This window comes from Nomascus leucogenys, chromosome 13 (genome assembly GCF_006542625.1).
Source record: "Nomascus leucogenys isolate Asia chromosome 13, Asia_NLE_v1, whole genome shotgun sequence".
NCBI lineage: Eukaryota > Metazoa > Chordata > Mammalia > Primates > Hylobatidae > Nomascus > Nomascus leucogenys.
The window spans coordinates 97040891-97061545 of NC_044393.1; the positions used below are offsets into that span (position 1 = coordinate 97040891).

Genomic DNA, 20655 nt, shown 5'->3' on the forward strand with positions numbered 1-20655 from the left:
TTGGGGGGCAATCCTATTTAGCTCAGAGGTTTGCCAGGAGACTTAATGGGATACTGCATAATAAGTACTAAGCACAGTGCCCCCCATCATGTACTGCCCTTGGTCTGTGCTGTAATATTGAAGCAGGATATTTCCCTGACCCCTTTGTGGGACTTGTAACAGGGGTGCCCTCAATTACCCAGCCCACAGCTTTCAACTCCTCATGGGAGGAAGCATGCAAGTGAATGAGGCAGGAACTGGAGTGCACGAATGCTGGAACCAGCCAGCCACTTAGGTACTGCCAGGAGCAAACTCCACTCACTTGGACCCACTGTGCTCTACCCCTTGCAGGGGGAAGCATGCGGGTGAGTGGGTGCATGAGCCAGGGTGAGCGCTTTTGAGTGCCAACAGGAGTGAACTCTGTGCAGGCTCTGTGGCAGCATCTAGGGGTGGTGCCTGCAACCCCTGAAGCCCCAGAGGGCATGTTACAGTGCTTTTAGTTCTGCTGTCCCCAGACGGCCTAAGTGTCAATAGCTCAGTGGCTTTTCACGTAAGCTGGCTGCCTTCTGCCAGTGAGGACAAAGGGCAAGTGTGACAGCCTTTTGTAGCCACACTAGCAGCACCCGAGCTCTTTTCCTGCATCCAGGAGAAATGATGTCACACAAATTGAAGGATGACAAATGTAGGGGATTTTTATTGCCGATGAAAGTGGCTCTCAGCAGGAAGGGAAGTTGAAAAGGGGATGGAGAGGGATGGTAATCTTCTCCTGAAGTCCAGCCATCTCTGGCCAGATTCTTCTCTGATGTTACATGTCAAGCTGTCCCTCTGAAGTCAAGCCGCTTCTCTCTAACATCTAACCATAGTCACCAATGTCCAGCTGCTTCTCTTCTCTCTGCCAGCTGAGTATGGGGTTTTTATAGGCACAGGATGTGGGGGGGTGGGGGCAGGGCCATGGGTGGTTTTGGAAAAGGCAACATTTGAGCCGGAAAACAGGGATGTAAGTTCTCACTTTGGGCTGCAGTTTCTGGCTTGAGGGTGAAGGTTTGACAGGGACCCACCCCTTTCTGCCTAGATTTTCTCTGCCACCTTTCTCTACCATTGTATCAATATTATCACATGGCCCTGAGTTGGAACCATCAGGTCCTGCAAACTCCAGAGCATCTACTTACTGCACATTGGCCCCCCCCAGGGGAATTGGTCCCAGCCAAGGGTCTCTAGGAAAGAGGTACATCAACTAGATGTGGAACACACTCCAGTTTTGGAAATACTAGTTCTGCTCTCCAGGGCATCAGAATCCTCCTTTTTGTGACCCTGCTGCCTTACAGGAAAGAAACAACAGCTGAAACACTGAGAATTTTCCCCAATAGGGAGAAGGCACAGAAAGGAGAAAAGCTAAAGAGGAGAGTGAAAGAACCCCAAAGAGAATGGAAAAGTGAGAGCAGGCCATTTGCCAGGGCTCACTCCTGCCATCCAGCCCCAGCTTCTGGCTGCTCAGTGGACACTTCTGCCAATGCTTACAGCCCCATAGGCCTGGGCCCAGGAGCCTCTGCTGCCACCTGTGATTTCTCTCCCTGCTCCACCACCGGAACCCCATGCCCCAGGCTCCCTCCCTGGAGGCCACCTCAGAAGGAGATACCAAGGGGAAGACAGCTCTTTAAGAAGTGTGGACTCCATGTTAAATTGAGATCCCGCAGATAGATACGGCTTTGAAACAATTGATTTTCTGTGGTGTCATAGGGAAACCTGCCCTCCTCAAAGTTGGGAAAACTGTCAGGGACCCTATGAAATGGGGCCGGAGTCAGAAGTTTTCTACCCAGCTCTCTAAAAGAGGAGACAAAACTAACAAACACTGGTTCATGATAGATAACAGAACGGCTTCAGCAAAGGGCAAGCAAGCGTACAAAGATGCTGGAGAAGAACAATGCACTTTATCCATGTCCCTCGCAGCACCCTGCCTCAGCCCTGAGGCAAAAGAATCTTCGTGTGAGCCCAGGGAGTCGGCAGGGACATGAGGGGTTGATGCAGCACTTGCTCAGAGCAATTGCGACGCTGCCGCTGGAATTATCTTTCTCACACAGTTCCCAGTAGTGGTTAAAAGGCTCTGAGGTCAGTCCGCCTGGCCCACTAGCTAAGGGCTCTTAAGCATTTAAGGACTCTTTCAACATTTGTTTCTGTTAGTTTCTAAAACTTGGGACAGAGGGCTATTGATTTAACTGGTATAACAATGTGTGGGTACATTGCACTTGGTACCTTGGAAATACCTCTATTCAGTCTCACCTCTGAGCTGAGTTAGTTTGGGAAGATGTTGAGCCTACAGGTGGTGGGGAGATGGTGAGATTCATCAATACATGTGTATGTTTGTTTGTGATTGGGTTGGGAAAGTTTCCTGACTGCCAAAACCTCCATCAGACACTAGCGGGGATTCCGTAAATCTCAGAATTCCAAGGGGATTGGATTTTGAAGAAAGGAGATGTTCACGTACAGGCTACTAGAATTCTCATTCTTTTTTTTTTTTTTTTTTTTTAAAGAATTCTGAAAAAGAAAGTAAGTAAGAGATATAAAACAGAACCAAATTTTGCTAGGAGGGCAGAGCAGGGCTGCTTTGTTCAATTTGTTAAGAGGGTCATGGAAGCATCAGAAAAGATAAAGAGAAAAATCAACCAGAACCAAGTCACTGTTGTGAGTTTCGGCAGCATCTGAAGTAGCCAGAAGGTACTGAGAAATGTATTTTATCACATATAGTCTTATGTGTGACTTTCACCCTACCATATTCTCTGTTAACACAAGGTTCCTTTAAAGTCAAGTCTGCAGCCCTAAATCTTATCCACTCATTAATATTTCATCCAAAACAATGTAACATCTTAAACTGAAACCTAAATGTAAGCTTTGGACACAAACATTCAAAGACGGGTATGTTGTACAGCTGGACTATGGTGAGTCGAGTAACATTTTCATTTCTTTTTTTCTTTTAGAAACAGGGAAAATTGACCAAGAGATTCACAAATACAACACCCCAGGATTCACTGGTTGCCTCTCCAGAGTCCAGTTCAACCAGATCGCCCCTCTCAAGGCCGCCTTGAGGCAGACCAACGCCTCGGCTCACGTCCACATCCAGGGCGAGCTGGTGGAGTCCAACTGCGGGGCCTCGCCGCTGACCCTGTCCCCCATGTCGTCTGCCACCGACCCCTGGCACCTGGATCACCTGGATTCAGGTAAAGTCTCCAGCAACCTCAGGCAGGTTGCTTCATTTCTTTAAACCTCAGTCTCTTGGGACTAGGGAATGGATTTAATAACAGAACCTCACTGGTAATGTCATTGGAGGATTAAGAAAGGGCAAAGGAACGTTGTAAGTATGGAGTTCTCAGGGCAGCACTTAGCACATCTGAAATCTCAGGGCCAGAAATAAATAAGTTGAAGGTAAAGAATGTAGGAACTATTAAAACTCTTCAATTAGGTTAAATGATGACTTGCCTAAACTGATGTCTGCGCCATGACTGTGGGTGATTTGATCAATTCACTGTCTCTCTTTTGCCTCTTATGACTCTCAATGACTTGCTGTAACATAGTCTGTGTTTTAATTTAAGAAGAGATTTACCTAAAGCAATATAGAGATCCATCTCCTGGCTCTGTATTTATATGAATAATAAATACTGTTGGCTTCCAGATCTTTAAGAGGTGCCTTTAAGCTTGCAAAACTCTGTGGATTTAGTCCCACTTCTTTGAGTGATAAGACATGTAATTTGAAAGCACAGGGCTCAGATGAAAGGAGGTAGCTGTTGGCTGAAAAATTAATTGGATGAAAAGAGTATACACAGAACCCTGGGTGGCAGACGGCCTATTAAGCTGTATCTCAGGAGACTTAGGTCATACTCCTAGCTCCACCTAAATTGGCCTTGGGCAACTCAAGTGACCTGCCCAAGCCTCTGCTTTTTCACCCATAAAGTGAAGAAGGGGAGGGGAGTGTAACCTCTAAGTGACCTCCAAATCCAACATTCAATGGGTCTCCAGGCAACATGTGATGTTGCTGATGCTAAAAACAGGAAGAAGATGAGGCAGGAAGCAACAGCTACGAGGCCTGGCTTCCAGCACCATCACCGCCTCTCACCAGCAGATTAACCTTGGGCAGTTTTCATAACCTCATTCCTCAGTTTCCCCGTTTCCTAAATGGAGATAAGACCTAACTCATGGAATTCTATTTAAAGTGATGTGTTTAAATCTGACGTGTTTTATCACAAGCATGTAGCAAGTGTTAAAGTTTAGCTACAATAATATTAATAATCATGGTTATTATATTAGACACAATTTGCTATAATGCTTGAACGTTGAGTAAAGACTTCCAAATCCTCTCTCCCTGCAAACTTGTAATTTGTAACAGTTCATTCTCTAAACCTTGTGCATTTGATTGCTTTAATCATGTTCCAGCCCTGCACATGGAGTGTGTGGCTTCAGTGCAGCTATCGTCATCGTGATTCCTTGCCAGGGTTGTGCTGCAAAGCTTTGTGAAGCTTAGAGAGAAGCCAAAATTGCCCTGTTGTCAGAATAACCCATTTACAGACGAAAGAATCCTCTTTGTTCCTCACACATGGATTCCTAGAACTTGACGCAGGGTGCTGTGTGCTAAGGGCACGTATGAAGAATTCCCTTTTATGAATGTTGTTAAGATTACACAGCGGGCTGGCTTGAACAAAGGAAAGCATTCCTAATGCTGAAAGAAGAAAAGTAAGAGTGAAAATACAAGAGGAGAAAAGACATGTCAGGGCCACAGAGGAACAGAGATCTCTCAGATAAATTCCTCCAAATGCCCGAGTAGACAAATACCATGAATGATCTTTGCAATGCAGGAGTCCTTCCGCTGTCAAAGGGACCCACTGCCTGAGGCTGTGAGCACCTGTGATCTAAGTCAGGGCCAAGAGACTAGTTTCTAAAACATCTAGATCCTACCTTGGGCCAATATGAGTTTTATGTATTATTACTTAGGAGCTTGTTTGTTTGTTAAGATCTGTGAGATATGACCACAGAGTTTTTGTTCCTTTATTTGAAAAAAAATCATGCTTTGTGTGTGACAGGTTTTGTTTGTTTGTTTGTTAAGATCTGTGAGATATGACCACAGAGTTTTTGTTCCTTTATTTGAAAAAAAATCATGCTTTGTGTGTGACAGGTTTTGTTTGTTTGTTTGTTAAGATCTGTGAGATATGACCACAGAGTTTTTGTTCCTTTATTTGAAAAAAAATCATGCTTTGTGTGTGACAGGTTTTGTTTGTTTGTTTGTTTTTGGAGACAGACAGAGTCTCACCCAGTTGCCCAGGCTGGAGTACAATGGCACCATTGCAACCTCCGCCTCCCGGGTTTAAGCGATTCTCCTGCCTCAGCCTCCTGAGTAGCTGGGATTACAGACACCCGCCATCATGCCCAGTTAATTTTTGTATTTTTGTAGAGACAGGATTTCACCATGTTGGCCAGACTGGTCTTGAACTCCTAACCTCAGGTGATCCACCTGCCTCGCCCTCCCGAAGTGCTAGCTAGGATTACAGGATTCTTTTGATTGATTTATGAAAATGTATATAGGGAACATATCTGTTAGTATTTGATGTTCAAATCCAAATTCTGTAACTCTGATATTATGGCAGGCCTGTGCTACGTAACATGAGATCCATTTGCAGAAAAATTTCCACTTACACTTGGAGCGTTCTTACACCCAGTGTCCAGCAAATGAAGTATTAATCCAATTGTCATTATACCAATTACAAGGACAGAAAACAGTTGACCGGGCTCGGGGGCTCACATCTGTAGTCCCAGCATTTTGGGAGGCTGAGGTGGGTGGATCACGAGGTCAGGAGTTCGAGACCAGCCTGACCAACATGGTGAAAGCCCATCTCTACTAAAAATACAAAAATTAGCTGGGTGTGGTGGCACATGCCTGTAATCCCAGCTACTCAGGAGGCTGAGGTGGCACATGCCTGTAATCCCAGCTACTCAGGAGGCTGAGGCTGCAATCAGCTGAGATGGTGCCACTGCAAGACTCTGTCTCAAAACAAAAAAAAAAAAAAACGACAGAAAACAGTTTACAAACTATAAGGCAGAGGTTTATTTAAATAATATGATTTTCCTTTTTTCTTTTAGGTGAATAGGAACATGAGAGACAATGTGGGTTGAAGGGCTGGAAGGGACAGGGGAGAGATGTGGAAATGAGGGAAGGTTACTTAACAGCAGCCTCCGGTTGCTCAGTGTCGGGGAGGAAAAACTTTTCCTCTGTCCTCTTAAGTTCAGTACCTGGGGGCCTGCAAATTAAGCTGATAAAAGACAGGTGAACAGGTGGGCAGGGGGACCTTATTTAAATGCATATAGGAGCTTCAAAAAGAAGAAACTCAGTAAGTAGTTAAAGCTAGACACTAATATGCCCAGCTTAATAGGGAAAAGAGGCGGTGGGGGAAAAGGCCTCTGTAGGAGGAACACATGGGTTTCTAGAAGAACAAATGAAAGAGTTTGTGATAGTGCTTGTTCATGCAGGCCTGAGTGATCGCTGTGTCTCATTCTCATGGCCATAAAACTTCCCTGGAGAGAGGACTTACGGTAGGTTTCTTGATCTTCTTCCTGGGAGTAAAAGCCATCTGTAAGAGGGAAGTATGGCAGCCTCATTTTTCCAGAAGTCTCTGCTTTTTGTCAGATAAAGGAAGCACCAAGAAGGCTTCTTTCTGCACCTATTGAAGCCCCAGTGGCTTCAGTTGAAAACGAGTTCCATACCAACTCGGGTTCTAAGTGCATCCCCCACATCAGCAATTGCATTCTGGCTTCGTGAGCCTAAGGTCATCATTCCAAATTTGGACTTTATGGTTTTGCACTTTTCCAGTAATATTTCATGTTTGACTAGAATAAGATCCCGTGCTATCGGATATTTAAAAGCAAAACAGTGTATACACAAAAATGCCTTTCTACCTGTAATTAACGTGAGGTACTTAAGTCTGTGTAGGGTTAGGACGGGAAGAAAATAACATGAGAGCTCGTGAGGCGTGGCTTGACTAGAGGACATTTGGAAGTAGATTATCTCATCTGGTGCCTTGGAAGTTTGGTCCTCGACAAGCAGCATTGGGTCTCCTGGAAGGTTTTTTAGAAATGCAGAATCTCAGGCCCCTCCCCGTACCGACTGAATCAGCATTCGTGTTTTTTAGCATGGTTCCCAAGTGACTTGCCACTGCAATTTAAAAGCTCTAATCTTGTGTAGTGCTTCTCAATCTTGGAAGCACTTTAAAACTACTTGGGGAGCTTTTTAAAATCCTGATGTCAAGACTATACTTCTGTCAGAGGTGTCTGAACCAGAGCAACTCCATCTCGAATAGGGGCTGGGTAAAATAAAGCTGAGACCTACTAGGCTGCATTCCCAGGAGGTTAAGGCATTTGGTCACAGGATGAAATAGGCAATTGGCACAAGACACAGCTCATAGAGACCTTGCTGATAAAACTGGTTGCAGTAAAGAAGCCAGCTAAAACCATCAAAACCAAGATGGCAATGAGATTGACTTCTGGTTATATAACCTCACTGCTACACTCCCATCAGCACCATGACAGCTTATAAATGCCATAGCAATGTCAGGAAGTTACCCTATAGGGACTAAAAAGGGGAGGCATGAATGATCCACCCCTTGTTTAGCATATAATCAAGAAATAACCATAAAAATGGGCAACCAGCAGCCCTTGGGGCTGCTCTATGGAGTAGCTATTCTTTTATTCCTTTACTTTCCTAATTGATACAGTTTGACTGTGTCCCCACCCAAATCTCGTCTTGAATTCCCACGTGTTGTGGGAGGGACCTGGTGGGAGGTAATTGAATCATGGGGGCAGGTCTTTCCATGCTGTTGTCCTGATAGTGAATAAGTCTCACAAGATCTGATGGTTTTATAAATGGGAGTTTCCCTGCACAAGCTGTCTCTTTACCTGCCGCCATCCATGTAGGATGTGACTTGCTCCTCCTTGCCTTCCACCATGACTGTGAGGCCTCACCAGCCGTGTAGAACTGGGAGTCCATGAAAACTGTTTCCTGTATAAATTACCCAGTCTCAGGTATGTGTTTATTAGCAGCGTGAAAACAAACTAATACACTAATAAACTTGCTTTCACTTCACTCTATGGATGTGCCCTAAATTCTTGGATCTTGCGTGAGATCCAAGAACCCTCTCTTGGGGTCTGGATCAGGAACCCTTTCTAGTAACACTTCTATGCACCATTTCTATAGTTTCTTACCAGAGAAGTTTCTCTGAACATGTGGAGCACCGGAAACCACGAGGAGGCGGCTCAGCATTCACTCCTGAGCATGAAGCCAGCTCTTGGTGGTGCTTCTCTGCAATTGCCTTTTGCCACTGATGATCACTCTTCTCTTCCTTTGGGAGAGTGAAAGGGAAAGGAAGCCATCTGAAGGGTGTTCATGATTAATCCCAATATCTAGTACTAAACCCCTGGTGGACCAAATCAGACCCTTGGGGGGATGGGAGGGACACAGGTGTGTGTGATGTAAACCCCCCTCCCCAGGAGTGCCCAGTGTGTGACCAAGGTCAAGAATCACTCACCAAATAAAAGAAGGGTCCCTTTGGTAAATGCTTCAAAATAAGGTTACCAAAAGAAAAAACTGAATACCCAAATACTGCCCAAAACATGGTTTATGAAAAAAAAACATGGTTTATGAAAAACAACAAAGCCTTTAGGTGGTTAAATCACAAATAATAAAGACTGTACCATCAAGCTTGCAAAGGGACTGGGCTCCCTGGCCATTTTATAAGGAAGCTCACTCAGAGGAGATGTTTTTACCTAAATTTGAGGAGAACTGATCTGCCTATTTGCAACTGGAAAGCAGACTTGAAACAAACAAATGAACAATAAATTTGCAGTGTGGGGCAGGACTCAGTGGCTCCAGTGAAAGCACCTCCTTATGGAAGGGGCTGCATCCCAGGAAGGAAGCTCAATTTGAGGAAGATGTCAAATTATTACTCAGTGTTTTGAATTGGCTGCTAACCTACTTTGAAAGATAGAAAAAGATGCTGCTTTAAAATGAGGGCTGTGCTTTTCTGAAAATACAGCAGGTGCCTTGCTGTGAAGAGTAAGGAATCATATGGCCTTAGTGTTAAAGGGATCTTGGCAAACCAGGGCTACTCAATCCATACCTATATCAGGATGTTTGTTTTGCAGGAACTTGGTGTTAGAATGGAAATTAGAATTGAAGACATCTACCCATAGGTCTTGTGATCTTTCTGCTCCCATACATGTCTTTCTACTGTCTGAGCTCATAGTAAATGATAAAAACAGAAAATAGGTTCTAAGGTATGCTGGCTTTATGTAATAAGATTCTTTTTCTCATCTGTAACGTTACTGTTACACTTCTATGACATTATTTGTTACCTCTCCAATGTCCTTTGGGCTCTATCAATGTTTCAAAAATGAGGGACATTTATGTTGGTCAGGTTGTGCACTGCACAACTATAACAGCTGTCATTTGTAGTGCAGTCTCTGGCTTCTGGAGCAGTGCAGCACGTAGCCTAGATAGGGGGTCGCCATTATGGGAAGCAAATAGACATGGACATGGCCTCGTGTAACATACAAAGCAAGTCATTTCCTGTTCATTTGTCTTTCAGTCCTTCTGATTTTATAAAGAGAAAGTCTCTATTTGGTTCTGGCATGCCTTTAACACCTCTCCCATGATTGTATTTCACCTTATAATAAAGAGAGAACAGGCTTCTCGTTAGTGCCTTGACAGGCAATAGAATTACTCAGCAGGGATGTAAAGTTTTATCAATATATTTAAATAAGAAATCTAACCAATTTTGTGAAAATAAGTAAATAAATAATACTTGGATTTTACAGTATATGTCAAGAAAAATGTGAAGGTGATTTTCACATGATTGGAGTTTGGGAAACACTGGGCAGTAGAGAAAGATCACCCCAAGCGCTAGGGCCTAGCATGGGGCTCTAAGAACACATTTTTATAGGGGGATGAGGTAAACAAAAGACTTATACATTATGATTTAAGTTGACTTGATTTAAAACAATTCTGCTCTATTGGAAACATCCAATCTTTTTTTCTTCTAGTTATTTCCCTCTTTGATAATAAGTACAGCCTGTTTCTAAACCATTATATGGTCCTTAGGAATATTTTTGGAACAGTAGTTACAAGGTAGAAAAAGTAACCCCCAGCCCTGAGTTAAGGTTTATTTAAAGGTCACAGAATGCCAGGCAATTGCCGTGATTTACCTCTCAGAATTATGGACTCTGTTGTGGTTTTTTCCTTTTTGTCTAATTTAGGGAATCTTATTTGCTTGGAATGAAAAGGATTTGCCAGCAGGAAGACAGCCACAGATGGCAGTGCACATTCTGTAAAATACAAAAACAAAACAAACACCAGAAAAAATAAATCCAAGAGTCTGATCCCATAAATTTCTGCACTAAGAAGCAACTCCAAACTGCGCACCAAGCTGTTTTAAAAGGCGTTTGTGTTAATTAAGCCTTAGAGTGTTTTATCACATTCATGATATTTGATACAGAATACGTCAGACCAAAAGCCACATCCTAGGATCTTCTTTAAAATATCATTAAAATAGATGAAGCATTTTAAGATGTAAAGTTTCATTTCCTAAGGGATCCTCTAGTTGCAAAGATTGCAGCTAGTTGTTGTTGTTGTTGTTATTATTATTATCTGAGATGGAGTCTCGCTCTGTCACTAGGCTGGAGTGCAGAGGCATGATCTCTGTTCACTGCAACCTCCACCTCCGGAGTTCAAGCAATTCTCCTGCCTCAGCCTCCCGAGTAGCTGGGACTACAGGCACGCACCACCACACCCAGCTAATTTTTGTATTTTTAGTAGAGATGGGGTTTCACCATGTTGGCCAGGATGGTCTCGATTTCTTGACCTCGTGATCCACCCACCTCAGCCTCCCAAAGTGCTGGGATTACAGGCGTGAGCCACTGCGCCCGGCCACAGCTAGTTATTTTAGAGGACTTCTAGTAGGTCCAGGCTAGATTATCAGGCAAAGGTTGCATGGTATATGATGTGGTGCATCTCACCCCAGAAAGGACCTGGGAGTCCTTCTGTAAGTTGCTAGCAGGTGAATTCACAGCATCCACCGTAACCTTAAGTTATCTGGTTCTCTGCCCTAACGCTAACCTGCATCTGACACTGGGAGGTCCTTGGCCAGGAATTCTCACGGCTCCTCCGACAGGGAAGTGGGTAGGAGATGGAAAATCCAGAAGCAGGAGTGGAGGGAAGGGAGTTAACACCCAATTCTCCACCTCCCCCAGAACCAAGGCCAGGATTGCCAAGAATCCAGGGTTGAGAATCCACTGCCAAGCTGGTCCAGTGGATTCACTCAGGTTGGCAGAGTGGCTGAAAAACCAGCCCTCTTAGGCACGTGGGTCTTCTCCCAGATATTTTAGGAACTAGATGGAACTTGGCACTTGGGATCACTCAAGGTAACAACCCCATACCCCCATTAGACTCGAGTATACCCAGCACTGAGCTGGGAACTCAGGCTTCCCATCACCACATCGGACACTTTACCACTGGCCACAGATTGGTTTCTGAAGACCTCTTACCTCCATCGTTATGACTTCTAAGTTGATTTCTGTCTATATTCCAAGTTTCCTCTCTATCATCTGGCCATAAAATATTTTTATATCTTCATGTGCAAAGAGTTATGGATATAAAGAACATTTTAAAATTACATATGTCTATTCCGTGTTCTTCCTAACTACAAGCTGATCATTGGTTTTCTTACCACCTGCAAGCACTTAAAAGTAATCATTCCAGTTCTTATAATTACATCTTAATTATTTCTGAGCAGATCCCTTTTCTCTCCTTATGCTAAGACTGCATGATTAATGCATTTTTATCTCTTACACTCAATCTTTTTATTATGTTATTTGTCTTTTTCCCTCTTCAGTCACCAACACAGTTCACACTTAATCGTGTAAAGAAAAACTATCATCCCCTGCTTGCTAACGTGCATTTTCCTGCAAAGATCCAAATTCCACTTTTCCTGCAAAAACACTAAGCGCATTTATGTTTCTCAAATCAACTATGATATTAGTCTTACCTATTTTTGACTGGTCATTTTAGTTGTATCCCACCTTTTGTTTCTACAGTGTTTTCATAGAAAATCACATTGTATCCGTGATTTTGCTCAGTCAAAGGATATGTGTGTTTTTAATTTTGATACTACTACAAACCATCCTCTAATGATATAATCCGATTGACAGTCCAGCAATCTATGAATACCTTTTCCCCACATCCTCACCAAAACAGTGCATCATATTATTCTTTTAAATGTGGCTGTTCTATATGAAAAATAAAATTTTGTTATAGTTTGTATTTCATTAATTATGAGTTGGGTTAAGTATCTTTGCATATGTTTATATATCATTTATATTTATTTTTCCATGAACTCCCTCTTTATATTCTTTGCTCCAATAATTATTTATATCTTTATATTCTTTCCTATTGATTTATAAGTATTCTTAATATATTAAGTAAATTAGTATTTTAATACATCTTTGAATGTTTTCCTTGTTTCATCTCAATTTTTTTGAATTTATGGGATTTTTTTTTTCCATGTAAAAGTTTCTAAATTTTACATGGTGAAATGTAAAGTGTTTTATGGTTTTTGGGTTTTGTGACATGCCTTCTCCATTTAGAACTTATTTTTAAAATTATTCCATGTTTTTAATAATAATTTTGTGTTTTATTTGTAAGTTCTACATATTTTCTTCCCTGGAAATTTATTTGGGTGGAAGGTAGAAGGTAAAAATCTCACTTTATTTTTTCCCATTTTCCCAAATGGCCCACTGTTCCAGTCCCATTGGTTGAGGCTCCATCCTCTCCACCTTTACCATCTTCTAAATTCCCTTCATTTCTGAGTCCCTACTGGACTCTCTGGTCTATCACATTGATATGATGCCTCGTGACATGGGAGCAAACTGCAGTACTTATAATTGAGCTTTTATTATCACATTTAGTGGCTCATAGAGCTAATTTCCCTTTTTTTCTGGGTTTTTTTTCCCAGAATTTTCCTGTTCATCCTTGTAGATTTGCTTTTCCCATGTGGATTTAAGAATTTCAATCATTTTATTGGAATTGTTGAAAATTTTTACTGGGATTAAGGTTTATGTATAAGTTCATTACCTGGTGACGCCCAGTTACACCATGCAGGTCTTCTCCATCTCTCTCCAAGTTGCGAAATGATTCAAGTAAGTGTCATCCAGATTTTAATGTGCTTAGAATCACCTGGGGGAAATTAGCAAATGCAGATTCAGTTGGTCAGACATGGGATTTGACACTCTGCATTTCCAGCAAGCTCCCAGGTGCTGCTGATGTTTCGGGTCCTTGGAACACACTGGGAGTGGCAAGGAGATACGCAGCCTTGAGGCACTGCCTCTGGTAGATTTCATAGATTTCCCCTGGAAAACCACTTCAGCCCACTGCTTCTTGTGGGGGCAGATCTTTGACAACTCTCTCAAGTTATTTTATGATAATCTGTCTAATTAGATTTTCCTTCTCATCTAGGACAATACCTGTTATATTTTTCTAGAAATTCGTGCATTTAACCTAGGTTTTCACACTCATTACTGTGGAGTTGAACAAAACAACTTTTTAATAATTTCATTTCCATTCCCTTTTTCATGTTTTTTATATTGAATGTTTTTGTCCCCCCCCTCCCCCCGCAATTGATTAGATTATATGGCTTTTTTTTTCTTTTCTCAAAGAACCACCTCTTGGACTTATTTATCAATTCTTTCTACCATCATGTCTTTTTTAATTTATATTTGCTGGTCTCTAACTTTGTAACCTGAATGTTTGACTCTCTTATTTTCCTTCTTGGTGGGGTATGTGTATCATCGTCTTGTAAGAATGTGAACCGAAGTCAACAAATCTCGAGCTCCAGCCACACTCTCTCTTCTGACCACACCTCTGCTGCCCCAGCCCCGCCTCCAGGACTGCACCCTCCAGATGTAATTGACACCAACGGCTTGCACTAGACTTTTTGCTAAGGGACCTGAAAAGAACTTTGAGACTGGCGTAAATTGCCAAAGCCTTCCCACATCACTGAGAGAACAGACTTGGCAGGCTTGTGTTTTGCAAAGCAGTTGGGGGTGCCCTCTGTCAAGGCTCAGCCACGAAGAAGAAATAATCAAAGAGCAAAACGTCACTTAAGTGGCTAAACATGACTGGCAGCAGGGTTGGATTCCCCCCTTCAGCATCGAACACCTCACAGGCCATCCTCTGTGTAGACGGGCTGCTTTCTAGTGGCTCCACAAGCCTGGCCGTGTCAGGGGCTGCCTTTATTCAAAGACTTCTGTTCTGTCTTAACCAGGATCACTTAACTGTCTGAAACTCCAGTGATAAAAAAGCAAAACCGGCACAAACATCCAGCTTTGGAACTATCTCTAAGGTCATTGTTTTTTCCCCTGCTGCAAATTTCTTTCATTCCTAATTTTCCTCTACCTTTCTTTCCCTTCATCCCCTACGATAGATTTTGAACCACAGGGAGGTTAGGACTTTGTCCCGTTCTTCTCCCTAGGCTGTCCACCCTCCGACCCCCACCCCACCCTACCGTGGCATTCAAAGGTGCATTTTCCCGGGGTCTGTGCCTGGAAATCTGTGTCACGTGGGGCTGGCTAAGCGCGGGGCAACACGGTTGTACATGTTGCCATGGTGACTTCTCTGTTGATGGCAGAATCACTGACTCCAGCAAGTCACAGTATTCATTTTTGCCTCATGCTCGTGCTACAGGAATGCTATGAGTAGCCCATGAAAATGGAGGCAAGTTTAGCTCAGTGTTATCCCTTGATTTGCGTGTCTTTCCTTACCCCCAGCGATCCCCCGTTCAGATGCTTCCTACTGTACCGCATTGTTGAGTATTCTTCAATAGCATGCATCTGTTACAGCACCGTATCACTCAGCTATGGAGCACTCAGAGGAGCACAACACCCTCTAAATTATCCGCCATCACTTCTTGTACTGCCTCATTTAAAAAGACAACTGTCAGGATTCCCAGGTGTGAATTCTCCCAGGGGAATCTCTGCCAGTCACCACCTGGAAATGTTAGTTCCACCTCTGCCGGCCAATCAGCACCTTATGTCCTTGCTATGATCTCTACAGTTGCAGAAGCATTATCCTGATGAGGTTTTTAACCCATCATCACATACTTTTCAGAGGAAAGTCACTGTGTAAATACCAATAACTAAACATGATAAATTGCTTCACTCCTTTGAGATCTTTGTCTGATTCCACGTGCTCTGCATAGACTATTCAGAAATTCTAAAGACGGATGCAGATTCCTAATTCTGCGGTTGAGTTTGTTCCTGAGAGCAATGCTGAAAGACTTTTAAAAAATTAAAATCAGCTTTATGTTGAAATGTAATTGTACATAAATATCCATATGAATGTGGGGTACAGTTATTTTAAAGAGAATAAGATGAATTGCTTTGGAAATTCCCCTTTAAAGATGCTAAAATGATTTTCAATCATTGACTTGGGAATTTTAACTTTTAGAAAACTGGAAAGGATACAGATAAAAGTAGTGATAAATTTATAAACTATTTTAATTGTTGAAATGCTTTCAGTGCATGATTTTGTTTTATCCTGGAACGGCCACATGTGGTAGGTAAAGTGGACATTATCAGCCACATTTTAAAGATAAGGAAAATGCAGCTGAGAGAAAATAAATGTATTCATTCCCTCAGCAAACATTGAATGGGTGGCCACGGAAGTGCTGTGCACAACCCTGGCTGCACATCAGTCACCTGGGGAGCTTTTCACAAATCCCGATGCCTGGTCCCCATCCCGGAGGATTCCTGGTGTGCATCAGGATTGTGAAGCAATGGGGACTGCGTTTATAGCACCTTGCTCTAAAGTATGCAGAGAATAGCATTATCAAGTGGAAAATGCATATATTTCAGATTCAGTGATTTTTTTCCCACTATTCCTCTCAATGAAAATTTTGGACTTAAAACATACAATTCCATTTCTTTATTTTGAACTGTCTTACTATTTTCTATCACCCTTTAAATATAATGCAGAAGTCTGGAAGGATATGTAATTTGCATATCTGTTGGTGAAATCCCTGCTACTAAATACAACTTTGCTTTTTCTTGTTCCACGTTCCCCTTTTTGATAGGGAATAAATCATCCCCAAGGCTGCTAGAGCCAATTAAATATTTTTTCACACTCCGTTGACATGAGTGAGAAGAACTGTGACAGAGCCACAAGGCTTATGCCAGGACTTTATCACGCCATCTTTATAATGATGTGAGCCAGCACCAGGGAGGAATGGTGTGGGGAACCATCAGGAAGCTTTAAGCACCAAGGATAATTTGTTTTACCAGTTTCTCCTTGATGGCCATTTGCCATTTCACCTGTCAGGAAGCAAAACTAGTTGTCTTGTGAGATCTCAGGTTAACTCAAGAAGAGAACAGCTCAGCCAACAATGGAAGCATATTTAGCATGGGGCTTTTATATTCCCAGCTACATGAGTCCAGGAGTTCAAGATCAGCCTGAGCAACATAGCAAGACCCTGTCTCTAAAAAGAAAATTTAAAAATGCATCTGTTCTCTCTCATATATGCCTTTAAATGCATCCATAGCATCAAGAACCTAAATGCCAACATCCCAATATTTTTCCTCCCTGATACACTTGCTTTCGAGATTCAACTTGTATTTTTGCTTCGAACCAGAAAAGGTATCCAAGGTCATACTAAGATAACCATTTATGAAACTCCTTGGCTGTTTTTTCCTAAACTGTAATAAACTCCCTCCCACCTCGCCACCAACATTCAAAATAGTAAAGAATTCTCTCTGAAATTAACACAGTGTTCCTATTATTGCTTTCACAACACTAAAAAGAAATAGAACTAACGGAGTCGAACTATGGGGCATTCTGGCAGGCAAATCATTAAATTCACACAAATGATTCCGCCAAGGGAAAAAGGACAAGGTTCTCAGAAGGAATTATTTCAGCTCCCTCTCAGACACTGCTTTAAATTAAAACACACACCACACACACGCACACACACACACGAGCAGCTGGAGACCTGAGTCACCAATGGTCTACATTACATTTCTGTAACTGAAAGTGAGGCAGGTATTCAAGCACTCTGGGAGCCTGTTAGAAATACAGATGCCCAGGTCCCCCACCCAAGACCAACTCAGGCAGAAGCAGCATTTTTACCAGAGATCAGGGCATCTGTATGCCCCTTAATGTTTGAAAGCTCTGAATCGGAGTGCTCTCCCCTAAAGGCATCTCAGACTGAGATAGGAGGAGAAGAAAAAGCCTAAGGAGGTTCAGCAACTTTTTCAAGGCCAAAGAACCCACCAGTTACACAAGTGCAGAGCCCTTTGTCCCTGACATTCAGGGCCCTGCATGCACAGGAAGTGACAGCCCCCTCCGGGGAACCCTGCTGCCGCCCCGCACATTCTGGAAACTGTGCAGCAGGAGAAACAGCGTTTTCCCTCAGACCGGGGTTTAAATGGCACTTCCCGAATTTATATTCCCCCAGATTTGGGGCTTCTTCCTTCTTGCACTCCTGTTAACATCAGCATGAATTCATAAACTCCCTGCAGCAGAAACGAAGAGAAGCCGCGACAAACCTCAACAAACAAGCCGTACGGCACTGTTAACCACGTGGTCCAGCCCTGCCTCAGCGTTTACAGGAGATTGGTTCCAGGACCCCCAAAGACACCCAAATCCACAGATGCTCAAGTTTCTGATAGCAAATAGTGTGGTAAATACCTACATATAACCTACACACACCCTCCCATATACTTTAAATTGTCTCTCGATTACTTATAATACCTAATACAACATAAATGCTATGTAAGGCGTTGGCCAGGCGCGGTGGCTCACGCCTGTAATCCCAGCACTTTGGGAGGCTGAGGCAAGCAGATCACGAGGTCAGGAGTTCGAGACCAGCCTAACCAACATGGTGAAACCCCATCTCTACTAAAAATACAAAAATTAGCCGGGCGTGGTGGCGCATGCCTGTAATTTCAGCTACTCAGGAGGCTGAGGCAGGAGAATCACTTGAACCCGGGAAGCAGAGGTTGCAGTGAGCTGAGATTGTGCCACTACACTCCAGCCTGGGTGACAGAGTGAGACCGTCTCCAAAAAAAAAAAAAAAAAAGATTTGTTATGCTGGATTGTTTAATTGTTTAGGGAATAATGACAAGAAAAAAATACCTGTACATGTTCAGTACAGCTGAAACTTTTTTTCCTGAATATTTTTGATCCGAATTTGGTTGAATCCACGGCTGGGGAACCCGTGGATATGGAGGGCCAGCTGGATGGCTGCTCCTGGCAGTGAGGCTCTCTGATCCAGACTTTCAAGGTTCACCCTGAGAACTACAGTAAGATACATGAGAGTCCTGAATGAGGAGTCGAAAGACGTCGTCCTTGTAGCAGCAGCTCTGGCACCCACCAACCATGTGGCTTTAACCTAATTATCATCCATTCTGCAGGCTGTGGAACTACAGAATCTATAAAGGCCAGCTGTCACAGTCAATACTTTACAAGTGCCCATAATATTTTACAATAACTTTGACCATTGATTTATAAACAATTATACCTAAACATTAGGACTGGAATTTTTTTTTTTTTTTTTTTGAGACAGAGTCTCCTTTGTAGCCCAGGCTGGAGTGCAGTGGCACGATCTTGGCTCACTGCAAGCTCTGCCTCCCGGGTTCATGCCATTCTCCTGCCTCAGCTTCTCGAGTAGCTGGGACTACAGGCACCCGCCACCACACCCGGCTAATTTTTTATATTGTTAGTAGAGATGGGGTTTCACCGTGTTAGCCAGGATGGCCTCGATCTCCTGACCTTGTGATCTGCCCACCTCGGCCTCCCAAAGTGCTCGGATTACAGGCGTGAGCCACCGCACCCGACCTAATGAGCTATTTTCAATTAAAATACCTCTTTATCGTTAATCAGACAAAAGAGTGCAATGTCAGCCTACTCTGAGAGCATTAAGAAATCTTTTTCCTGAAAGGCAATTGGGACAATTCAGAAATTAACTAAGTAACTGATGGAAAGAGGGAGTACAATGGAATCAATTGCCCACTCAGTCCTTTCATATAAAAGTTGGTTTAAACAATCATAACATATAGCCGATGATGACAAATTTGTTTATTCTGTTTCTCTTCACTTGACCTCTTTTGGTCACTGGATCTTGGACTATCATGAAAGCAGCTGCTACTTTCTCACTCCTTTAAGAAGCTGGAAATGTAAGGCTTGTTTAACTTTTCAAGTCAGGAGCCAAAAAGTCACAATCACCTTCCCCTATCTGAAACTGGAAATGCTGGCTGGCTAGTTTTTTTTTTAGAAACTAGGAGGTGAAGGGTAGAGAGAGAAATGTGAAACTCAGGACATGTCAGTACATGCCACGTAATGCTCTGCCTACAGAAAAACCTGCTGACTTTGAGAAATCGCTCCCTCCCAAAAATGTGATTAGCAGGGATCCTCTTTTAAAACAAAACAATGTCCCTTATATCTTCAGCATCTTAGTCGATAACGATTTGTTTTCATATCTGTTTCAGAAATATCAATAGTGAATGGCTAAAAACATTATTTAAGAAAAACAATCATTTTCCGCTATATAACTCAGATTTGAAAAGAGAGAATAAAATGTAATAAAACAAAGAAGCTAAGAACAAAGGCAGAGATACCTCATCTAGCCCGGACCCACTGTAAAAATAATGTTGCAATTTAAATTAAATTATAATTAATAGCAGGAGTTTTGTTGAAGTGTCACAAATTATTACTTTAGATGCTGAAACTCCAGTGGTTTCCATGGAGATATTTTCTCTAGGAGATGTCTAATATTTTTGTCTCTGATATATGACAACCTGAAGCTTCCAGAGCCTTTCATTCTGGGGGGTTTTATGTTAGATATTTCAATTTATATGCACTTGAATATGTTTTGTTTGCAATTGGTTTCTGAGCCTAAATATTTTGAAACTTAGTAAATAAGAACCACAACCACCAAATTTATCTTCTGTAAATAAAAAAATAAATTTACTCTCTCCTTATTCACTAGGACAGACAAGAAATTATAGGCTAAAGAATTCAAATCTCTTTTTAATATTCTGTTCTTATAATTTTTTTTTTTTTGAGATGGAGTCTCATTCTGTTGTCCAGGCTGGAGTGTAGTGGCACGATTTCGGCTCACTGCAGCCTCCACCTCCCAGGCTCAAGCAATTCTCCTGCCTCAGCCTCTCAAGTAGCTGGGACTATAGGCGTGTGCCACCACGCCTGGCTCATTTTTTTTTTTCTTTTTTTTTGAGATGGAGTCTCACTCTGTTGTGCAGGCTGGAGTGCAGTGGCACAATCTTGTCTTACTGCAACCTCCACCTCCCGGGTTCATGCCATTCTCCTGCCTCAGCCTCCTGAGTAGCTGGGACTATAGGCACCCGCCACCACGCCTGGCTAATTTTTTGTATTTTTAGTAGAGATGGGGTTTCTCTGTGTTAGCCAGGATGATCTCGGCCTCCCAAAGTGCTGGGATTACAGGCGTGAGCCACGGCACCCAGCCTATAGCTGTCTTTTAAATCAATTTCTAGTACTTAAGCATCTGCCCTGAAACTTTTATAATTTTTCATATTCTGTAAATGGAATCAAGTTATATTCAATACAATATTTTAAAGCACGATTTG

General features: G+C 42.6%; 1 protein-coding gene and 1 non-coding gene across 3 annotated transcripts in view; both read left to right on the plus strand.

The window, feature by feature from the left end:
* The window catches only part of CNTNAP2 (contactin associated protein like 2), a 2305108-nt gene that overhangs the window by 2264819 nt on the left and 19634 nt on the right, over nt 1–20655 (plus strand). For both annotated transcript variants that reach the window (XM_030826021.1, XM_030826023.1), the window contains one exon: nt 2952–3191. In XM_030826021.1, the coding sequence (XP_030681881.1) occupies nt 2952–3191 (240 nt within the window). The remainder of the gene's footprint in view (nt 1–2951; nt 3192–20655) is intronic.
* Nucleotides 8177–8391, plus strand: LOC115838180. The gene has a single exon (XR_004033214.1). It is a non-coding gene; the product is annotated as a small nucleolar RNA U3 (small nucleolar RNA).